General features: G+C 43.3%; 1 protein-coding gene across 16 annotated transcripts in view; it reads right to left on the minus strand.

Annotated features, from left to right (window-relative positions):
• The window catches only part of DOCK7 (dedicator of cytokinesis 7), a 97624-nt gene continuing 74436 nt past the window's right edge, over positions 1-23188 (minus strand). For 3 of the 16 annotated variants that reach the window (XM_072041442.1, XM_072041438.1, XM_038182654.2), the window contains 19 exons: positions 22735-22870; positions 21500-21596; positions 21037-21054; positions 18970-19066; positions 18341-18475; positions 17451-17603; positions 16533-16691; positions 16166-16266; positions 14970-15162; positions 14265-14408; positions 13167-13298; positions 12094-12108; positions 7161-7295; positions 6090-6179; positions 5146-5382; positions 4227-4370; positions 3242-3348; positions 2010-2177; positions 1-514 (listed from right to left, as the gene is read on the minus strand). In XM_072041442.1, the coding sequence (XP_071897543.1) occupies positions 472-514; positions 2010-2177; positions 3242-3348; positions 4227-4370; positions 5146-5382; positions 6090-6179; positions 7161-7295; positions 12094-12108; positions 13167-13298; positions 14265-14408; positions 14970-15162; positions 16166-16266; positions 16533-16691; positions 17451-17603; positions 18341-18475; positions 18970-19066; positions 21037-21054; positions 21500-21596; positions 22735-22870 (2304 nt within the window). In that variant the 3' untranslated portion in view covers positions 1-471. Of the gene's footprint in view, positions 515-2009; positions 2178-3241; positions 3349-4226; positions 4371-5145; positions 5383-6089; positions 6180-7160; positions 7296-7342; positions 10576-12093; positions 12109-13166; positions 13299-14264; positions 14409-14969; positions 15163-16165; positions 16267-16532; positions 16692-17450; positions 17604-18340; positions 18476-18969; positions 19067-21036; positions 21141-21499; positions 21597-22734; positions 22871-23188 lie in introns of those variants that run through there. The other 13 variants (XM_072041445.1, XM_072041439.1, XM_072041436.1 and 10 more) reach the window with 9 other exon arrangements.

Genomic DNA, 23188 nt, shown 5'->3' on the forward strand with positions numbered 1-23188 from the left:
TTAAAGTGTAAACATTCACATATTTAATAGTACCATCAAAATAACCATCATCACTACATTAAAAACTTCAAAAATGCATTTGCGTATGGTCCTAATATAAATTAAATATATGAACTAAAAGTAAATAAATTTAACATTAGGTAATGCTATAAATAAGGTAAATGCGTTTAGTGTACCTTTGAGTCATAAAAATGCCTTAAAAAACAGGTAAGTTTACAGCTTATCACCAATACTCTGGATACCACTTTCATGATTTTTTTCAAACATCGATAAGTCTACATTTGACAATTCAAAATGATTTTTTTGGCCACTGAACACTTTGATGGAGGAAGAGGTGTGTGGGATGTCCAGGATGAAGTCCGAGTTTTATTTCACAATAAAACTTCTTTGATTCCCAGCGCTGATAGCAAGGCTCTCTCTTTTCAAAACCTTAATTGTAAGTGCTTTTTTTAATTTTGGTTTTTAACTCGTTTAGATATCCATTTTGCGAAGGCTCATCCTGCTGAAGGAGTCTCTGAGGGAGAGAAAATATAACGATGAGCTCGTATTTTCCACGATGAAATAAGAAGTATCTTAATACGAATGATTCTTTAGATAATTCCCAGTATTTTCTACAGCTGGTTACTACAAAAGTTAAGTCCACTGACATGAATTCATTGCAAGTGTATTTGTTAGGGGCCTGTGTCTGGGATAATTCAACTGCTCAACGGTTACCAACAGAAAAAGCTGACAGAAAACTGAATTCACGTGTATGCAAAGAAGCAGCACAAACCATCTGCACTACTTAAATCCTATTGAAGTCCTTCAAGTAAATATCTAAGTGGGATTTGCTTGGAATAGCAAGGGAAAAGTGACTGCAGTTCAGGACAGCTAGCAAGTGGTACGAGATCTGGGGAGCATTTAAAAAGTCAGGAACCCAGGTAATGAGAAAGGCCACCTTTCTGTAACATACACCATACAGAGAAACACATCAAATCCAGCTACAGAAGCACTGCTGAGCATTTCTGTGCAAGCTGGGAACACTCACTTCCTTCTTCATCCTGTACCAAGTCTTGCTGTGTTTACAATGTGAAAAGAGAAATTTGGAAAAAACACATTTTTGATCTTCCTTGTCACTCTTTTGCTCTGAACAACACCTACACGAGGACAAGTTCAAAACCAGGGTTGTGTTCTCCTAAACCAACTGCAGGTACACGAGCTGAAGTCCACCTGCACACAAATATTCTAAAGGATCTGTCACTAAAAGTACTGTCACTGTCCTGCTAACACAGTGCTTCCAAAAAAAACTCACCAAAAACCAACCCACGACACCCACTGGTTTTAGACCAAGATGCCAGGGCAGTCTTGCTGGATTGCTTTAGCCTACCTTGCTAAAAGAAGTCATGGCAGGGTATTTTTCAATAGCGGAAAGGCAAAGATTATGTGCAGAGTACCTGCTGAAAAGTACTTCTGCCCTATTCTTGGAGCCAGAACTTTGTTAGAAGCTGCATCCAAAGTCCCCCTGCTCAGGCACAGCTGGTGCTAGCAGGTAACAGTGCTAAGGGCTCCGAGCTGCTTCACACACTCCCAGTAGCTTTTTTATTTTCAGTCTCATTGCAGAGGAACAAAAAGCCCTGACTCAGCTAACCAGTCCTCCAGAATGTGAAACACAAACAGTTTTTCCATTCACGTCACGCTACGTGCTCGTGGAGCTCCTCATCCCAGTTCCACTGGGAATGCACAAGTGTCAAAGTCCCACCCCACTGACGGTGGCTTTGAATCTCAACAGAAGCAGCACAAACAAACAAAAAAATCTCATAGATCAGAAACAAAAGGGACCAACACCACCTACCATAACTGCTGGGATGGGGATGTGTTCTGAGCTCAGGAAAGAAGGGAAGAGGGAAGGACTCAGCCAGAAGAGAGACACAATTAAAAACAAAGAGATTTCACAGGTTCACCAGGAAGATCAGACAGCCCAGTTTTACACCCTCCTTATCTCTGCTGAAAGAGGAAAATCAAATATCCACCTGTGGCATGTGACTGGCAACACTGCCTTATACAACTGTGGGATCTTTCTGTTTATCAAGGGTTGGAGAGCTTCCTTTAACCGGTGATAATTCCTTTCAAGTTCTCGCTGGTATTCCTTTTGATCTGGACCGATCAAGCTCTTGTTCTTGCGCAGGGCATCTTCACATCTAGAAAACAAAAGCCTGTGAAACTTGGGCATGTAAAAAAGGACATGCTTGCTAGAGACTTGTTAATTTAATAGCACAAAAGCTTTCCTTTTCCTCCTCTGGGATGGCACAGAATATCCTTTTCTATCTTGTCTTTCGGGTAATAAAGGCTCAGTTAAACCAGTTGGTCTCCATGGGGAAAGGAGAGGATGTCACGTTTCCAATTTCCATTTCAGTTCCAGAGTGGCAACTTCTTTTTTATTTTAGCTTCACTCTCCAATTACATTTATACTTACTGAAGAGAAATGAAAAGCTTATCTCTACATAGCTACTTCTAGTCCAAGCAGATTTAAAGATTGATAGACCAACTGCTCTCCCCAGCAAAGATTAATAAAAAGCAGATTATAAAATGTTCCTTGGGAACTCTTCTACTTGGAAAGATGCCATTTAAAGAAAGGTCCAAAAAGAGTTCTATCATCAACACCACTCATCACATATGGAAAAACTACATTGCCACTGGATCTTTTTGCTTGGAACATTTTAATTTATTTTTTTTATTATTATTATTGTTCCCTGGTGCTTACAAAAGATGCTGGATTGAGGCTGTGGTTTGCATTACTCAAGAGGAAAGTACAGCAGCCAGCGCAGTTTCTTGAGAGAATTCTGCCAGCATGCTTCCACTCGGTTTGGAGAAATTCACTTCAGAAGGAAATTAAAACTCCTGGCCAGCTCAACAGTTTCGCCTGACCCTGCCAACCTGTGAGTTCATTCGTGCCAATGTGGCTCGCTGTGTTTCCTGAACCAGAACACTTGTTCACGACTGAGCTGTGATCACTAATTCCTTCCTGATAAACAGCAGAGCCAAATGACTCCAGCACTTGATCTGAGTGAAGTCATGAACCAGCAGTACCACAGGGAACCAAAAGGGCAGCTGAGGAATACAGCTGCATATTGAAACCAAACAGATGAAGTTACAACGTGAAGACTCCTCTCTCTGGACAGCCCCTGTGTTAGTGTACAAGCTCCTGCCTGAGGTGGTAGCAATAAATGTGTCTGGCAGGCAGTTTGAAGACAATACTCCATACCTTTTTGTGAAGTCTTTGAAACAGAGACGTAGTTTGTTATGGTGTCTGAAGAGCTTTGGATCATTGGGTATTTCAGACAAGAAAACTTGTGCAACTTCTAATGGTCCCTTTAGGAGCAAAGACAAAAAGTACATTTTTAAGAACCGTCTGTCATATCCACTCGCTGGAGAAAATTCTTGCACGTAGACACATTCACAAAATGCAACATTTCCTCACAGAATGCTTCTTAAAGAATTGCAGCTGTAAATCTGGCATAAATCACCAAATATCATGACCACTGAATGTCTTCTAGGCATTTTTTAAATAAAACTCTGCTTTTGGAAAACAGTGTGAGAAAGTACACAGATTCTGCATTTGTTTTCTCTTACAATAATTCTTGACAAAGTTTGCTCAACTGACAACTAAGAAAAAGTTTAAACAATGCAGATGGAACTAGGGAAGCCTTCGCCAGCACTGTGAACTCGAACCCAGAACTTGAAACTCCAGCCCTGTTTTTTCCAGCTTGTGTATTAATAGAGGTTTGCTCACATTCCCTCAACTTTTCCTCAATATTTCTCTACTCCAGCTTTGCTTTCCACTTTGTGCAAAAACCACAGCAGGACACAATCTTAGTTCCACCCACCAGAGCCTGCCTAATTGAAGGTAAATCAATAAAACTTCCTTTTTATTTATTTATTTTTTAAACAAAGGAAGAAGAAGCAGGTGGGAATAACTGTGGATGTCAGGAAGGAGCAGGTAACTGAGGGAGAAGGGCTCTCTATCCTCAGCCTTTTTCCAAATCTGTGTTTTCAGGACTCTTACTCAAATTGTAAAGTCACTGAGAGCATCTGGTCTAGACCCAGCAGTGACCTTAAACACATCCCACAGACTGAATGGGAAAAAAAACCCACACAAGGTAACTTAAAAATAAGGCCCAATGCTGCCCATCCACTGAACCGAGTGATAGGCACCACCCCAGTGTCTCCAACTCAAAAAGGATTCTCACCTGATTTACTGTGGTACCTACTGATCCTTGTAGCACCATCTGCAGCATCTTTGGGTCTGCGGGGTCTTGGTGAGTTGCAAAAGCTAATTCCTGTGTTTTCTTCTGCATGTCCTCTATGGCAACTTCAATAGGCGTCAAAATGATCTAGGTAAGCAGACAAAATACGGGATGCTCGTTATGGCTGAGACTGTCAGCCAGCCAGACGTTCAGAAATGCTTTGGGGTGACACCAACAGGACAGATATCCTGGAGAGAAGCACTCTAGAAATGGCATCCTCTCAATCTTAATTTAGGAATATTAAGAAAAAGGTTGTTTTTTAAATGTGCTTCTACATCTGAGTACTCAAAAGCTTTCTGAGATTGCTCCTGAGAGGGCAGGCTGCAGTGTCCCTTAGTGCTTTACCAAATACCTGGGGTTACAGCACTGTGTCAGTGCCCGAACACCTGCAGGTTCCCTGCCTTGCACGGAAATTAATATTTCATTGTGTCTGCATACACTGGTGAAAGAGGCAGTAGGACACGCTGCATCTGTACGTTGCTCTGAATTTGGTTTAAGTTGAATAGGAACAGGAAGCAGTTCAGCAGGAATGAGCTGGTCTGAAGATTAAAATGAAGGGATGTGACACTGTCCCTGAAGTGAACAGTCAGAGTGCCTCAGGACAGCACTGCCTGCTCTTGCCCTGTGTCAAATTTATGCACCTTTAGCAGAGAAGGGAAAGGCGGGCTAATGACAGCCAGAGGGTGCACCTGCATTTGTGTCATGGTGTGAAGGGATGTGGCTGTGGCATTAAACAAAACGTACAGGGGTACATTATGCAAGAGTTTCAGCAACATCCACTTCCCTCAGTCTTGTATAATATTTCCCTTCAGACAGAGGAAACCCCCGGGGACGTCTGCCATGCAGAGAGCGTGCGCCTCACCTCCTCTTTGTGGATGACGTTTATCCTGGTCTTAATGTACGGGAAGGCGTGGGACGTCGTCAGGATTGTTTTGCGCTTGAACTGCTCGTGCAGATCCCCGTGAGCTCGGCCGTCCAGCGTGAAGGGCGTGCAGTACATGAAACGCCGCAGGTTGTAGTTTTTGTCGAAGTAAGTTATTCTGTCCTTCATCTCGTACGTGTCAAAGTAAGGCTCCACGTAGGTTATCTGGATGTAGGCCTGCAGGAAGGAACCCAGGTGAGCGCAGTCAAGAATGGTTCCTCAGGAGGCCACACAGATGAGATGATTTCTACTCCTTCCTTTCTAGTAGTGCAATAACCCAGCTGGCTTTAACTCCTTCCTCTGAAGAACTAGGACTGCTCTTTGTCTTTACTCCAAAAAATCACGCTCATGTTGATGGGGAAACAGGGGTGCCTGGTAGCTGCTCAGCACTTTCTGGACTAGATACGGCACACTGCCCCTCTCCCCTCAAGTGTTTCCTTCTTTTCTTTGCAGATAATGCTTTGCCCTCAACTGGAGGCTTGTTTTCTAGGCATGTTCCTGTTATTTTTGCTATGCTTAAAGGACATAGCACAAGAATGACAAAATGCTACAGCTGCAAAAAAGCCAGAGGCCATTGAATGGAAAACTCCCTTCCTTCCTTGCATTTAGCAGAGATTACAGAGAAAGGCGAACGCAGCCTGAGTCTGAGCTGTCCCTTTGTCTCTTAACCTTCCCTTCCCACCTTCCCAAAGGAAACGGCTAATTCTGCACTCCTTTGCTGGGATGATTTTCCCCAACTCTGTCCCCGAGCAGACACAAGGTGCTCTCTAGCTCTCTACGTGAATTCCATTGTCTCCTTGGTGGAATTCAGGGCAGGATTGGGCCCGTTACGTTTTTGTACATTCAGGACCAGTGATACTGCTAAACCTCTGCTTGTATCTTACCTTGTTAGGATCTAGTTTACATTTGTCCACAGGGTTTGAGTCCTTAATCACTTCGAGGACATCTTCACCAAACCGTTCTCCATAAAATCCCTACAAGCAAGAGCAAACACATTGCAAGAGAACATCAAATGCAGTCATCAAAGATGGAGGCTGGGGAGACAAAGGCACATTCAGGAGAGGTGAAGCCCAAAATGCCTTCAACAGAAGCTGTGCCAGGGATGAATGGGATCTGCTGAACCCAGGAGAATTCAATCAATCACATTCCAGGGGCAACAGGAAAAAAACAAGCCCAACGCCCTGGAAGCCAGGCGAAATCGGGAGCCTTCCAACAGCACACACACTGCGTGGCTTTTAACAAGCCTCTGAGCTGGCTGCATGTCTGGGAGCTCAACTGAAAACCGGGGTCAGTACAGGATCTGCATGGACATCAGGTGCCACATCACAGCGTGGCTTTGCTGGCCTGGGTGAATGGCCGGATCTGAGCTCAGTTTCATGTGCTCAGACCTCAAATAACACCGCTGCTCTCAGTGCCACGGGACAGCAACTGAGCTGTGAGCAACAACAGGACGTCAGAGCTAGTCTAGCAAATAACACAGGGCCAGGTCTGAGGAACACGTAGCATGGCACCACCCAGAGTGGTGCTGCTGAACTCTTTGCATCTTCCAGAGGGGATGGCCTCATCTGTGCACGGTGCTGCCGGGAAGTCTCTGACCCAAGACATTGGCTAGGTGCATGTTAGTTGGCACTGAACCAGGCTAACAACCACTCAGTACAGACAAATGATCTCTGGGTGGTGCCTGGAAACACACCCAAGCCCCAGTTAGATTCATCAGAGTTGCCTTTGTGTGTTCATGGCTGAAACAAACTTCAGAGACCTGAGATACCCCGGTTTTGGGGGCTCTGAAAGTCAGACTCCTTCAAGGGCACGATCTCTAGGAGCAGAGAAACATGATGTGGGGGTAAGAAACCTGATGGTCCTGTGCTTTGGGAACACAGCTCTTAAATAGCTGATAGAAAACAGTAAAAGTACAATTCACAGACAGAGTTTGAGGTCAGCCACAAGCATCTCACCTCCAGCCTATGGGAAATCTCAGCTAACTTTGTTATCGCCGGCTCCTTGTAAACAAACTCTTGTTCATCCAGGTCTCCAAACTTAGTTCCATAAAAACCAACGCGGAAGTAGGTGCCAAACATCCTCTTTCCATCCTAGGTTTGGACAAACAAAAGGTTATTTCAGTGTGGAGACGAGCACACCGTAAGCGTGGCTGCAGACGAGCTCCGGATTTTTATGCAAAACCAAAAAGAAATTAAAATAAAAAAAGAAAAATAGAAAGGAAGAAGGAAAAGAAAAACACACCTGGAACTCAGCATGAATGCATTTAGCAGCAAACGCCACGATGAAATTATGAACTAACGTGAGATTTATGGATCGGTTATGACCATTAGCCCAACCCTGCAATGACTTTTCCTACCCCAGAAGGAGCCTGGGGCTGTTGGGACATCTCTGAGGAACGAAGGTGAGTTCCTTTGCTTGAGTCATTATTTCAGGCTCTCCAAAGTGTGCAGACACACCTTACCCTGGTCCGTAGCTGCCGAGTGCCTGCAGCACGCAGGGAGGATGCTGCACACAAACTCCCCTGCAAAAAACCCTGGCAATCACCCGCACCGAGCCCCCGGGATCCGTGCTGAAGTCATTGCAGGATTGGGCCGATGTCAGTGCCCAGCTCACTCACACACGCACACCAGGTGCCGTTTGGACAGCACGTCGACCGAAGGTGTTACAGTCTTGTCTAGGAACTAATTTCTAAAACGGAGGGCCAAAGTCACTGCTGCTGAAAGCAGATGCAATTCACTGCGTCATGTACCTGCTTCCTTTTGAGCCAGTGGTGAGTTTGGCCCAGAAACGCAACAAAAGAAGAGAAACGGAAAGATTTGTGCTGGAAAGTAACAAAGAAAAATCCGATTAAGAGAAGGAGGAAAAATGCTTTAAAACTACACCACACCTCTGCTTGTGTTAAACAGGGCACTCCGCATGCACAAACCAGAAATGCCTTTCAGCGAGAAACTCCGAAATGTTCACCTTTACTCTCGTGACAGAGTGATGTGGAGCGTAGTGCTCACTGCTCCTGGCTTGGGGTTAGTGATAGGTTTCAGAACAGCCCCTACACGTGTCCTGGCTGCTGTGTATGATTTTTATTTGGTATTTTGCTATGGCAACACTGAGCTCTCGTGTTGGTGGTGTGTACATGATCTACAGAAGGCAAAGAGGGCAAATAAACCAAACTAAAAAAAAAAAAAAAATCTCAGGAAAACTCTGGAAACTGGAAAAAATCACAGCAAGCCACTGGCCCGAAGGACACGCTGTTATTTTTCATTATTCTTCATTATATTTCCATTATTCCTCAGTGCCCTGCCTCCAGACCCGCGTGGCAATGACCAGCCTTCTGAGCCCTTCATTTACTTAGCACTACCTTTCCAAAGCCACATTTTTGGACAGTCTTATGCTAAAATCCCTCCCTGTTGCTCCATTTTACAACTCAATCTCAGTGCTGTAAGGCAGAAGACTGCGATCTTTCAGGGTATGAAGCATCTGCAGAACCCAGTTCCTATGAGGTATCGGCCACGTGGACTTGTGCACACACAGCTTTTTGTTACAGCCAGTGTACGTTTGTGTTGCTGTGAAAATAACAATCAGGGGGGAAGAAAATGCTATTATCAACATCAATAAGGAGTTCTGGTATTAAAATGATACTAAATGCCTACAATAAGAGTAATGTGGCCTTGTCCCAGGAGCAGCTGGGAAGCCTGGTGAGATCCAGCTCCCAGTATACACAGGTTTCATCCCCATTGACACCAGCTGCACTGGCTTTTCCTTCTCAACCCATTTGCTGCCATTTGGGTATCACAAGGATGCCGGGGAGAAAAGCCAGCAGTGAGGAGCCCTGGTTAGCTCTGGATGTGACAGAAGCATCTCCCCACCAGGCCATGATCCATCAGCCATTAAACGTACGTGAGCTGAGCAGTGACCGCTCCCAGCAAGCTAAACCATCAAACCCTTTCCACTCCCTGAGGTTCTGTGAGAGTGTCTTTGGAGCTAAAGAAGGGTCTGTGGTGGGAGGTGCAGAGGAGAAATGCCTCCAGAGTGAGTATCAGGTGCCTGGGGAGAAACCAAGCAGCCCTGGGCCAACACCACGACTTCTGCTCTCCTCACCCACCAGCTTTCTGCTGCTCAATCCTGCCCAGAGCAGGCAAGGTTGGCCTGGTGAAGTCCTTCCCCTGCTTCCTTCCCGCAGGTAATTTCCCAGCCTGTGGCCGTGCCTGGGGACCTGCACCTGGAACACACTCCTTGGGGTGAGCAAAGGCCCAGGGGCTTATCCCTGCCTCGCAGACACATTCAGGAACTGGACGCTGCCTGAGACGAGGGGAGCTCCACTTCTTGCCTGGAGTTAAGGGATGGGATCGCTCTGCAATCCTCACCAGCAGCTTGTCTTTCAAATTTAGCCAATTTAACTCTGCAATCACAGTACTGAAATCAAAACTGGTCACTTAAATATACTCCATGGTCTTGTTTCTGAAAAGAGCTAAAAATGCAGATATGAGGGAGAAAATATTAAAAGCATTTTATCTCCTATTATTTTTTTTTTTGAAAAATAATAGGTCTTTGGGAGAAGAAGAGAATGAAGGTGAACACTGAATAGCCATCACAGAACTGGCAGAGCAGATAACAGCCACCATGATACATGAAGGTTCATGATTTGTTATTATGCATGGTAAATACCTTTCAAAATTGCTGGGAATAAAGTTTTAGAGTTATCTCTTGCATACACACAAGAAGCTTTGCCAACAAAATTTGGAAAATCAGACCCAAAAGTTATCATCTGCTTTCTCCATCAAGACCACCACAACAGCAGCTGCCAGGAGGCAGAACCAGCCTCAGGTATGTATGAAGGAAAGCAGCTCCTTCCTTCATACACACTGTGCAGAATGCACCATCCAACCATCTGCACCAAACCGAGCATTATATTTTCTTGCTCAATTTTAACCCAAGGTCCTTTGCAGTGTTGCCAACTATTGCAAATCTTTCAATATTGATTTTTTTTTTTTAAAGTACCACTCCTGGAGTCCTGCTATTCAAGGCAACCTTACTGTGCATGTTTTAAAAAACACATTTTTTTGAATTCTCATGGCAAAGCATGAAAAGCTTTTACCTCAGAATTTCCCTAATTATGAAGCATACAAAAAGAATTCAACATTTATTAAACTAAAACCCACCACTTAGTATTGTTAAGGTCTCAGAATTGCATTGGTGTCAGACTCAGGACACAGGCTTGTAGTTGGCAATCCTGCTTTTCCTATGACACAAGGGCTGAATCCTGCTGTTGGCATAGCTTGTTGCTAAAATTAAATTGGGATTTTCACAGAATAAAACAAAAAACAAAAAGGGGAGGGAAAAGAAAGCAAAAAAAAAAAAATCCACAAGTAGGAACTTACCACAACAGACAATAGTAAGAGTGGGGAGGAGGGTCAGCAACCAGGGCGATAGAGGAGAAAACAGAAAGTATTTAATTAGGGAAATTCCAAAAAACAAACAAGCAGCAAATTGGCAGCAAATAAATTTTAAAACAAAAAAAGGGTGAGCATCAATTAAGGTATTTAAAAATAAGGGAAAAGGAAAACACATGCAACAAATCTGGAAGCTACAAAGCACAAAGATCAGAAGTGTGGCAATGGAAGAGCACGATGACAGACGAGAACATAAACCATGGGTGTCTTTTACCATGCAATAAAACATGACTGAGTGATGTTAGAATCATAACCAATGACAGGATTTTCTTCAGGGGTCGATTTAGGGGCAGACTAATCAAAAAAGATGCTCACAGGCCTCCACGTTCGTCAGCTATTGAACGTGTATCATTTCCATTCCTACGACACGTACTGCAGTTTGCTGTGTCACTTCACTTGCTGGGACCTCTCACAGGAATAAGCAAACAATTTATAGGACCAGCCCTTAAATGTTGGGGGTTAATTTAAGCTACTGCTAGGCCAAAACTCAAAAACTGTCATTCGGACATCATCAGCCCAAATGATTTATGTCACACGATGCAAAGGAACTTTGATCTTGGCCCCAGTTCAGGAAGTGTGGTCTTAAATGCTCTCCTGTGTTGGAAACTTGGAGTGAGATGGCTCATACCGAGTCGCCTGATTTGCAGAAAATAAGAGATTAACTGGACAGCTGAAGTCTATGCAAATAATGTATGATAGTCACAAAACGTTCAAAATGTCTTCTAGGACTTCTCAACACTCATGTCCCGACTGTGTCAACTGAACTAGGGCCTGATTTACCAGACTCACTGTGCTGGGTGCAATTTCAGACAAAGATGACTGCTTTGCTTATATTTTTAATCCAACGTGTGGTTCTCATGGTGTATGTTGTAGAAATGTGAACAAACAGCTTCTACAAAAATGAAAGCAGCAAAACTGATTCCAGTTAACACAACCAAGCTATTTTACTGCCAGAAAAAAAAAGCTACATAACAAATTGATTGTTCTTAAATGAATAGACTGAAGGAGCCTATTGTCTGGGATATGATTTGCACATGCAATAAACCAGTTTTGTTTTTTAGTACCTCTGAGCATTATTGCTTAAATCGACCCCTGTGGGTGGGGTGAAAATATGGTATGAAGGGATGATATTCTGTGTCAATGCTGATGAAAAGAAATATAAACGAATTATAAAAACAAACTAGTGATGATACAGTGGCTCATTCACCAAAGAACCTCATTAGTGGAACACATCAGCATCCATGCACTACCTACAGCTTCTTATGAAGAATTTCCTACTACAACCACAATTGGTTTATTGGTATTTCTTTGGTTAATGAATTCAGTTTTAACAGCAGACAGCAACAGAAATACCCACAACTAGCACATGTGGGCAAGCATTGGCGTGAGTCATCTGATAAATCTATTAGTGTTCTTTACTAACTAAAATGGAGTTACCTACCTCCCAGCCAGTACTCTGTGTAATAAAAAGTAAAAAGCGCATGTCACAGAAACCAAAAAAAGAGTTTCAAAGGCCAAAACATGACCATCAATATAAGGTACTGTAAACCTGAAATGGTTTCAATTTAAGACATCATGCAACAAAATAGACTCCTCTGGCCCAGAATGACACTCAGTGATGGTCCATCACCGGTTCATTTAACCTTACAAATCCAGCAATGTCAGAACATGGAGAGCAACCAGACACTCAGCTGCTGTAGACCTGGTGGATTCTACGAAATTGGTGCACTGATCTTCACCTATTGAGGAGGTGATGTTAGCGTAAGGGTAACCACACCAACGGACAACAGTGACCCAGCAGTTCACGACCAGACAGCTGGTTGGGGTGGGGGACTCAGAGTCGCACTGGCATGTCCTGGAGGAGGGTCTGCTGAGCACCTGCCCACCTGCAAGAAAGGCAAGCACCCAACAGGCCTCTCCTAGAAGGTAAAGTGCTTCTAGAAACTTGCCATGTGCTCTCATCTCCTGCTTAGCTGAGGTCTGCTGAGCTTTGTGAGAGTTCATAATGTCTGACATCCCTCACCAAATACTCAGCACTTAAGCTGGTAGGGTTTGTACCATCTAAGTTTAGAAAGGTTCCTCTCCAGCAGCTTAGCCACCATTTGAACAGACAAATAAAAACCCAACGTTTCTCAGCGTTACCTACCAGGCTAATGGCAAAATACAATGGTTTTTTGTTTTGTTTTTTTTTTCCCCAGAAATACAGCATGTAAAATACATTTTAAAATAATATCTGAAAGAATAAACTGACGGATGATTGGAATTTTTAACTCTTGTATATTTCTGAAGTTACAACAAAACTTGGTATGTGATGTTCTCTCATGCTTCTCAATTTAAATGTACAGAGGGAAAAAAATCCTACTAGTGATCCTTGTATTTACTGAGGATCACCATTTGACAATTCTTGTGTAATCCGATTAAAATGTTTTTTTCTTTGAGAGGTAGTTTTTATTTGAACTAAGCATTTGAAATTTCGTTGCAATTCACATTACAGTGGAAAGTTCAAATCATTACCTGGTGAACAATCTTGCTGAATGCTTCTTGGAGTTTACCATGAATAGTAGATAGCTTCTTGGCATCTCTGTTAGCTTCATGAATAGGAATAAGGACTTTGTAAACCTCATTAACTGCTTCATACATGCCAGCCTACAAAAATAACATCCATCAGATTCCTCCAGCAATTCAACAGCAAGAGTGATACATACTACCAGGGTGTACATCGCAGGATTGCAGAGGTGGCTTACATACCAAAAGGCACTGTGATGTAATCAGTACCTTTTCTTAAAATATGTACATACATACATGGAATAAAATCCCCAGTTACCTTAGGAATTAAGTCTACTGCATTACACATTGCTACTAGTAAATGAGATTACTGAAAGAAATAAAATTGGGTTATTTTGGTTGGATATATGCACAAGAGCACAAGCTAAATAGGATTCTAACCACATCTATGGGAACTGAATATGGAAGCTTAAGTGCACAGTACTGCTCATTCTGCTTAGTGCATCTTCAACCTAAGGGACTTCTACATCCACTTTTGGCAGTCCATGAAATGAGCTTTGTGAAGTTTTGTTAGGATGTCTCTAGTGGAGGTGACTCATAAAGAAGAGACACTGCATCATAAAACTTAGCCTGCCCACAGCATCAGTTCTGAGTCTTTGCTCTGGAGTTATAACTACTTGTACTTAAACCCACTGAATATTTGGTGTTATGCTGTGGGAAATAATTCACTTGCTTTCATTCATTTCAGATGGATACACTACCACTAGCTCATTAACACTGCTCACACAAAGCTCTCAGCCCACTCTCTTCGAATAGACAGAGAAACAGTATGGCCTTTCTCTCCTATTGTGAACTCCAAAATGGGCAGTGCTAAAGTGAGAGACGCTGGAAACACACAAAGCCCTCTTTGGTTCCAGACTCCGTTCACTGCAGTTTACTTGAGAGGGCAAACTGAGCTGTCTTGAACAGCCAAAACTCCCAATGCTCCATGAGAATTAAGCAGCTATAATAGAGCTATACAGCCTCATAGAGAAAATATTTTCCATGAGATTGCCCAGCAAGATGAGATTGCTGAAGGAGATAGAGAAAGAAATTAAAGTTGTCTACCATGGAGAAAGATGCTGCAGCCTGTTCCAGCAATCCCACCAGACCAGCTTCTGTAAAATACTTTCCAGAACAGATACCTTCTTCATCTGGTGACACAACATCATCAGAAACTGCCGACTCTTCCAAAACATTAGAAGATATGTTCTAAGGAGAAATAATGTAGATAAAATATTTAACTCAATTTTAATAACATTCAATACTTTGAAAGCCAGATGATTTTCAATCAAGTACTAACATTTTTCAGGAGCATTTTATGTCATCTCCTTCTGAACCAAACCAGCAGGGTGCTTCAGCACACGCTTAAGCTAATTGTAATGGACCACCTACATGCTCAAAGCTCAGTATGTGCTTGTTTGCTCTGCGCAGTGGTGCCTTGCCTAATGGTAGTAGTCACAGGAACCACTCGCATAAGTTACATCAGAACAATTGCACCCACTACAAAGGCTGGACTAAACAGAGGGTAAAAAAGACATCTTACATAGAGAAATAAAAAGAACTGGATTAATTCAGTCTACTCAGCGGAACCAAGACAGATTCTAAGCGTAAAAAAAAGTTTTTCTGAACTTGCTGTAATGCATTCTCCCCAAAATAAACTGAGTAAATGCTGTGTGAGTATCTAGGCACAGCAGTATCTGGCATGTAGGAGATACTCTATCTTAGCAGCAATGACAGAACCCCAAAATACAAAAATAGCACAACTCCTACCTGAAAGGTAACACACCCCACAGGGAGGTATTTCCGGTCTTCAAGCATGCTTAGGTATTCAGCCACCAAGGCTGCGGAGTGGACTAAGCACTGGGCTGACTCTGCATGATTGCTCCTCTCTGAGTGCTTTCCAGCCATGTTCTGCAACCAGGTCAAGCGCAGGTCAGGGGAATTCTGATAGCCCTTTGCAATCCTAATTTAAAAAAAAAAAAGAGAAAGAGAGAAAAAGACCCAAAAAAAGACCTTTGCAATTAGTATTTAGTTACTTCTGCTTAAATACCAACCATCTTCAATGCTAGGCTACCTAGAAATATATGAGATAATAAGCAGTATAGATGGAAATTACCCTAAACTACTTCACAGATTTCTCAGCCAGTTACTGGCAGGCAGGTAAATGGAGCTACCAAGTAATGGCAAAATGCTTTTAAGGGTAACTGCTGAAACTCTCGACCAAAACTCACATTTCACTTGGAGAAAGCCAGAGGTAGCAAGCCAGAGGTGTGGTACTATCGGAGCAGACCTGCCAGGTTGCTTATGACAAAATCTCTGCCTTCTAGGAAGCCTTCAGGACCATTTGTGAAGATGATGCCACACAATTTGGTGGCTGGATTCTTAGCATGGCTCTGGAATATTTTTTGCCTATGGAGACCACCACATGTACCACCACTGTTCAGCCTTTTGTCCAAGTAGGTCCTGAGAGGTTCTTAAATTTTTCCTGATGCAAGCAGGGAACGATGCCTTTGCTCAGGTGGAGGACAAGATTGTGAGAAACTACTGAGGAATGGAAAATACCTTTATCCTTAGTAAGCTCCACAAATATCATACAAAACCTAAGAACATCACAGTGAAACACAACAGACAGGTGCATATTTTTCCATGAGCACCGAGGACGGGAACTGCTGTGTAATTGCTCCAAACCATGCTCTGTAAGGGCTCAAATGAACAACACCTCAGTCCAAAACCAACAGCAATTAGCTATGTTGATTTCAAGTGAAATGTGAGTCATGGCAAGCAATGCAAAAAACGTTTAAGTTCAAAGTAAAATAATTGCTAACGAAACATGCATAATCAAGGTTTGCAGCAATACAGCACCTGATGCTGTAAATAGAGAAGTGCTGTAGGTATCAAGCTTTTTGGAATAACAGGTGGAGTACTGACATCTACTGTCCCTACTGTGCAACAGTTATGAGCTCTACCTGTACATCAGGTCAATCAGCATTTCTGGATCTTCCTGATGCTCCTTCATTTTAACTGTATCAGAGAGGATCATATGGAGGTTGAAGACGAGATCTTGGACCTGTAAAAAATATATACTGCTGTAACGAACTGCAATGAGAATCAAGCTACTTGCTGCTATGTCGGGGCCAGAGTTCCTCTGAACCTTTGTGTGTTTATATTGCTGTCAGAATTAATCAAGGAGCTGAGTTTTATGTACTTAGGTTGGTCATTAAAAAAAATGTACCTCCTTCTGGGAATGTATGGAAATTCCAGCTGTAGAACAGGAAGTTTAAGACCAGCCTGCTAATGAACTACATGCCACTTCTCTTGTGGTATTTCTTTTACCTGATCAGGAAATGTTGTCTCCCTGAGTTCCAGATCTTCTTCAGCATACGTCAAAATAGTCTTCAGTGAACGTCGCAAAAATTCCTCATTGAAATTCTGGGATGTCCCCACCAGGGATGAGAGAGACATGGTCACCTGCATTTTCACTCTGGCAAAGTTCTGCAGCAGAGAAATTGTTACTGCATTTCAACAACCTGGAGATACTCAATGGTCTGCTGCAATATCAGTGCTGTGGTCATTGTACCCTCCTCCAGACACACACACAAAAAAAACCAACAACAAACTCTTTCTGTGAAAAGGGCTGTCTCAGTATAGTGATTAAATTAAATTTCTGGTGCTGTTAGCTTCATAATCTGATGACAGCTTCATTTAATTCCATGTGAAGGTTCTCCTGCAAGTTTTATTTTTCTCTCCTTCTCCCTCTTCTCCTCTCAAGCACCCTGAACAAGATGATGCTCAGATTCCTCTCATGAACTCTTCATTCCAGGCACTTCCTTTTTGGTTGATCTAGCCTAAAATCTGGAGTTACTGTGAACTCACTGCTACCTATTCCTGGGCCTAAGAGCAGTGAGCCCCTCCAGCTCTGCTGCTCAGACACTGTAATCAAAGTGTGTCCCTTTGTGATACACAGCTATGTGGGTGCTTGCAAGACAACAACTGGAAGAGTTAAGGGAAGAGTTAAGGCTGAGAATTCTCTTGACACTTTGAAGCACACGTGGGTTAGTCAACCCAAGATCTAATGAGAGATTAGCAACATCTGAGTAAAACCAAAATCCCAGTATTTCTAACTCACTTTCATGTTTGTCTAGATGATAAGCCTTCCAACAGCCTATTTTTCTCATGAATACACAGTGCGCCACCCAGCAGCCCTGACCAGTTTACATATAATAATCTAACAAAGGGCAGCAAGATACTCACATTGCCAATCTCAAAGTTTTGTCTCATCAAAAGGTAAAGCGAGGCACTCGCGTGTGACCGTATTGTGCTGATGCTGCTGCTACAGTGTCTCAGGAGCCTCAGGCACAGATCTGCACACTGCTCAGTCTCTTCTTCAAACAGCAGCTCAGGGAACTGGAAAAACAGCACATGAGAAAACTACTGCCTGGACAGACAGAAACAAACACTTGTACAAAAATGCCACAGTGATCCTCAGCAGTGAGCATACACCAGCATTAGATGAAGTCTAATACCCTCTAGTTTGAGGGGGATTGTGCTAATTTGAGTCACTTCACTTTTACAGTTAGACAAAAGCAGAGTCACTGGCAGCACAGGAAGACGAATAATTTTATCTACCCCCCCACACCTTGCGCCACCCTTGGACCAATTTACATCAATTCCAAAAACTCAGGCTTAAAACTTTGAGCTGTATATCTACAGAAACAGATAAATTTTTTAAACTATGGTCCCAATAAAAAATAAATTATCAATTCTAAGTGAGAGTCATCCTTAATTCCACCTGTTCTTTGTGCTGCCTACTAGCTACATACCTCTGCCATACCTCTACTTACAGCTGCCAGTGCCACTCTGCCAGTACCTTAACTTACAGCTTGCCAGCAGGATCCCACAGCACACTCAGCCTTTGTGAACTGTACCTTTGTGCACAGCCATCAAATGCAAAGTGCAAAGATACAGGCACTGATCATGAAAACCATTCAGGCTTTATCCACCTCTAGACCCCATTTCCTGAAAATTAGTACTGCACAACACAATAAATGTTTGATGAAGTGACACCAATGCAAAGGAAAAAAACAGTCCTGTCTTCCATCAGTACTGCTCTGGATATATTACAGCATCTGCAGAGAATTCACCTTTGAGACCAATGCCCTCTGTGTGGCGAAGCAGTGTTGGAGATAAAGTGCACTTTGGTTGCAGGCCATGCTATGCAGAAGCACCTTCAGCACTCCACCGAGGATACTCTCTTTGGATTCCGTCACAGAAACAGTCTGCAGACAAAAGTAAACCAAAAGGCATATGAGCAAAAGCAAACCTCCTGACGGGGCAGGAAGAACTCTGCCAAGAAAAAAAGTTGGCATGGAGAAATTACCCACTTAGCTGGGCCTGCATAACAGGCACATTTCTGAATCAACCCCAGATGATGAAAACCTGACCCATGAGCTTAAGCTTGGGGAATGATGGTGCTTTCCATCCAGTGAGCCTCTGACCCTGTGGGACCTTGCTATACTAGAGGGAAAAAATGTAGCTGTCCTCGAGGGGCATGATTCAGGTGCAGGGGTGCAGGGGTGCAAGCTTGGGATTCCTGGAAAAGCCATGAAACTGGGACAAAACCCTACTCGTACCGAAACCCTCAGCAGTGGACTTGAACAGTTCTGACAGCATTCAGTCAATTAGATTGGCAGGAAGGTTTTGTTTAACTAACTGCTGCCTGGCCAGGTGATCCTAATGCTCTTACATCTCTATTTTTTTTTATCATCCTTACCTGTACAACTATCTCCAGTGTATCCAAAATAATGAGGTTTGCTTCCGTTGCGAGGTTTCCATCAATAAGTGCTTCATGTTCTATCTCTGCCCTGGATCTATTCAGAGAAAAGAAAGCAATAAAATTACTTCCTGTTTAAGAAACAGACCTGCACATTCCCCTTTCAAATATATTTTCTCATTAGCAGGAAGCCCCTGGTTACAATGCACGTATTTATACTGGACAACACTACAAGGATATTTTAGTGCACCCATTATGAGGACAGGAAGAAAGACTTGCTTTTTAACGTTTACAAACTTACACGATTTACAGTCATCATGCTCAGCAGAGATCACGCTACTTTCTGACACTTCACTGCTCTTCCAGGAGCACAACAATGATTTAGAATCGAAGTCCAACTCAAAACTGGTTTAGTAGCACTGTAAGGCATGCAACGGCACAACCAGGACCAGAACGTATGGGCTCACGTTAAAGGCTATGGACACAAGGTGGTGCTGCACGAGCTGGTATTTATGCACTGCTGATCCCAGCAGCAAACTGCTTGTAGCACAGAGTGCATACTGTGAAGGTGTGATCTTTGTTTTTTTTTTTTTATGCTACATTATCTTACAGGTGTTGAAGAATATCTTCCTCTCCAACAACAACAAATATACACAGTTTTGCTGGTAAGTGACAGGCACTCAACTTTTCTCAAAAGGCTGACAAAGTTCATACACCAACTCACACCGGGGGTGTCCCAGGAATTCAGCAGAAATCTCCTAATTTCAGTGACAGGAGCTGCATTTGGCAAGGACCCAGCAGTGTATTTAAAGAGCCCAACGACAGCTCGCCCTATGCAGGTGCTATCTGACAGACTCAAGGCAGGCCAAATAGCTCTGGGGGTGTGACCCATGAGAACTGACAAAATCCAAGCAGAACACACACTAAAGACTCAGCTGATTCAACTCAAAGTGTTCCTGGAACTGGCATTGCAGCAACCCTCCTCTGCCCCACACTGCTTCCTCTGGGAGCTGGGCCATACACAATTATCTGCTCTTCAGACTCCAGAATATGAAGGCTTGGGGCATGGCCCTGCATAAAATTGTACCACCTGCATTAAACAATACCACCTGCAATTAGCTGTGCACGATATCTCACTGTGAAACAGGTCTTGCTTGGCAGATCTCAAAGGGTCAGGCTAGACCTGTGCATGCAAGGCACGCCTGCAGTGTCACGGCTACCAGGGGGAGTTGGGTGTGATGGCTCTAGGCTCACAGTGAGCAAGCATGGGTTAAAAAGCAGGTTTCCAGAGTTATCTGAGCACATTCTTCTGAGGGGTGAGATACCATCCTTTAATCGCTGTGGTATTCCCCAGCTGTTTAATATGAAGTCCGTCTGGGAAGAGGAGAGGGGCTCAGACCCAGTGCCAGCAACTGGTGAGTTCTGCAGGCCAAATTTTATTCTGGTGCAACTCTGCACAGCTCTGAGTTGTACCATGGTGGAACTTATACCTACATCACTTCATCAGCAGGTTGAAACACACTGGTCTTTTGGCTTTCCTGATGCCTCGGTCGGACTTGGTTTTTGTCTAAGACAAAAAGCCACTACTTGATGTAACAAGAGATTATGTTCTTGTCTTGGACACAGCAATTAGAAGCTGTGAAGATGTACTTTCAAATCCAGGAATCATCACTCTGTTTTTGTGGATAAAATTTGGCCTGATCTCCAACCTGGCTCTGAGGACCCCACTCCCCAGTTTCTTCAGAGCTTCCCTCGGGTGAGGATTGCATTCCTAGGACTAGGAACAATTCTTTTGCTGGGAGAATGGTGACTGAAGGTTGCAATTTGAGGAAACAGAAAACAAGCACAGCAAAGCTCAAACACAACTCCTGAGCCCTCCGGATTAAACCACACCAAGAGAGGGAATTTTAAAGGAAACGAGTGTAGTAAGCAAAAAGAGCTCATTCCAACCAGTTGCACACACACACTGAAAACTTCTGCCAAGCATCACAAACAAGGCTGTGATGATTGAGTCTGCAGATGTACAAAATAGCAATTTATAAGAACTGCACACCAATGCTACAGTACCTGGCTGGCTTGTGGCTTCTAAAAGCACAGCACATGTGGAAAAACAATCAAAGTGATGGATTAGGACAGGAAAGGAAAGTGAGCTTTGAGAACTCCAGAATGCTCTTATGGAATAAAGGAAATATGACATGAGATATATCTGCTATCTGTGACTACTGTTCATGGATTTCTCTCTAAATTACAGCTTACTACAGGATTTTAAGAAGGCAATGGACTTGTATCAGTCTTTTTTTATCTTGTTTTAAAATACTAAGAAAGCAAGGGACAGTGAAAAAGGAGTTAGACGAGGCAGTGTTAGACTAAAAGTTATTTGCACACTGCCAGCCCTGCTCCAGCTGAGGGCCCAAACGTGCTCACACGAGAGCTCAGTGGACTGCTGCCATTGACCTTCTATGGGGAAAGAGACCCTGCATAACCATAGGCAGTGTGACATTGTGAGAGTAGAAGGATAAGGCAGAGTTACTTGTCTAGCTTCTCTGTGTTTTGACGCCAGTGAGTCATGTCCTTTCTCCATCTCAAATTCTCTTGACTTCCAAATGCGCTCCCAGAAGGACTTCTCTCTGTGGGACAATGTTAAAACAACAGCAGTCATCTAACATTAATTTTTTTGCATGAGTAGCAACTCCAGATTGTTCACAATGACAGCTGAGAGCAAACTATAACTTCTTAGAGCCTGAGGCCATGGCACTCGCCCAAGATGTTTATATAGCCTCTAATTCTGTCTGTGCTAAGTGGCCTGAGAGACAACTTCACTTGCAGTAGTTTTCCTCCAAGAGAACAATGAACAACACAGACCACTCTGTGCGCTGCCACAAACCAGCTCACTACAGAGCTAACAGAGAGAGGCATCTGAGATACTCAAATCAGGGAGGGAGCTAACAGGGCTGCTCAGAAAAGCACCTTCCTTGGGCTACATAAGGGGCTGATGTATGGCAACCCTCTGCAGTGTGACATTGCTGTCCTCAGCTCACACACTGTAGTGTCTCCACGATGGTTCTGAGATTCCCCCTTTCCTACCTTACAGCCTCTCTATCCTTATTGTCACTGCTGGGAGGGCAGGGGAATTTCACCATGCAATGTCCCAGGTAAGTGGTAAAGACAATGAGGGCCAGATTTGGGAAAAAAAAAAAAAAAAGTACAAAAGTCTCCATCTCTCTGAAGTGATTCATTAATTATGCCTCTAAAATATTTATTCAATGTAGCCCATAATAAGGGCTAACATGTATCAGGAAGCCTGTAGTCAGTTCTGATTCTTGTCCTAATCCCTGCACCCTTCTTTCTCTCAAAGAAAATAAATTGCATCATCACAAGGCACACGTTATGCAAACTACTGACTATTTTATGTCTCACTAACTTAGTACAAATATCCAGATGTTTTCGGATGGATCAGAGAGTTTTGTCTTCCGCTCTGATCCCTGCACAGGACATACTAGAAGGTGGCATCCCATAAATGAGGCATGATCACGCATACACCAAAGCAATCAAGTAACAGCTGTCTGTAGATTGAACTCAAGAAATGAGCAGAGATTTTGCAGACCCAGTGAAGGATGCTTCAAACTAGAAATGGCATTTTCTAAGGGCCTCTTCGCAGATATTGATGGGTAGTATCCCACACCACAGACATATGCAAGTAATCACTGGGGATGGGAGTAGTGGCTTTTGGAAAATGGGTAGAGCACAGAAGACGTCTTTACTTACCTAGCTGTCCTCTGCTTCTTCGGACCATTTCCTGCCTTGCCCCTATGCTTCCCAAAATAGCTTCTTCAAGTTTGGCCCTCATGTCTTTTGACTTTTTGAATGTCAAACTGTTCATTCTTTCAAACACTTTCTTGCCCTGTAAGTTTCAAATGACAATGAGGGAAGAGTCTTTTAAGCTGGGTTATTTTCTAAGCATAACATCTCAAAATATCTTTCCTGTCTGAAGACATACACCAAAGGAACACGGATTTAGTTGCTAGCTAGATATTCTACTCAGTCTCCAGCATCACTACAGGAAGCTCTCATCAACGGAGCAAGCAAAATGGCCAAGAGCTATCCCCTTTCCCTGCAGCAGTTCCCACATGAGCAGCAAGCAGCAGAAACTGCCTAAGAAATGGAAGGAGACAGACACGCTTACATGGCTGAAAAGTGAACGTGGAAGAAGGCTAGAGGT

The sequence above is a fragment of the Anas platyrhynchos genome, chromosome 8 (genome assembly GCF_047663525.1).
Source record: "Anas platyrhynchos isolate ZD024472 breed Pekin duck chromosome 8, IASCAAS_PekinDuck_T2T, whole genome shotgun sequence".
In the NCBI taxonomy this organism is placed as follows: domain Eukaryota; kingdom Metazoa; phylum Chordata; class Aves; order Anseriformes; family Anatidae; genus Anas; species Anas platyrhynchos.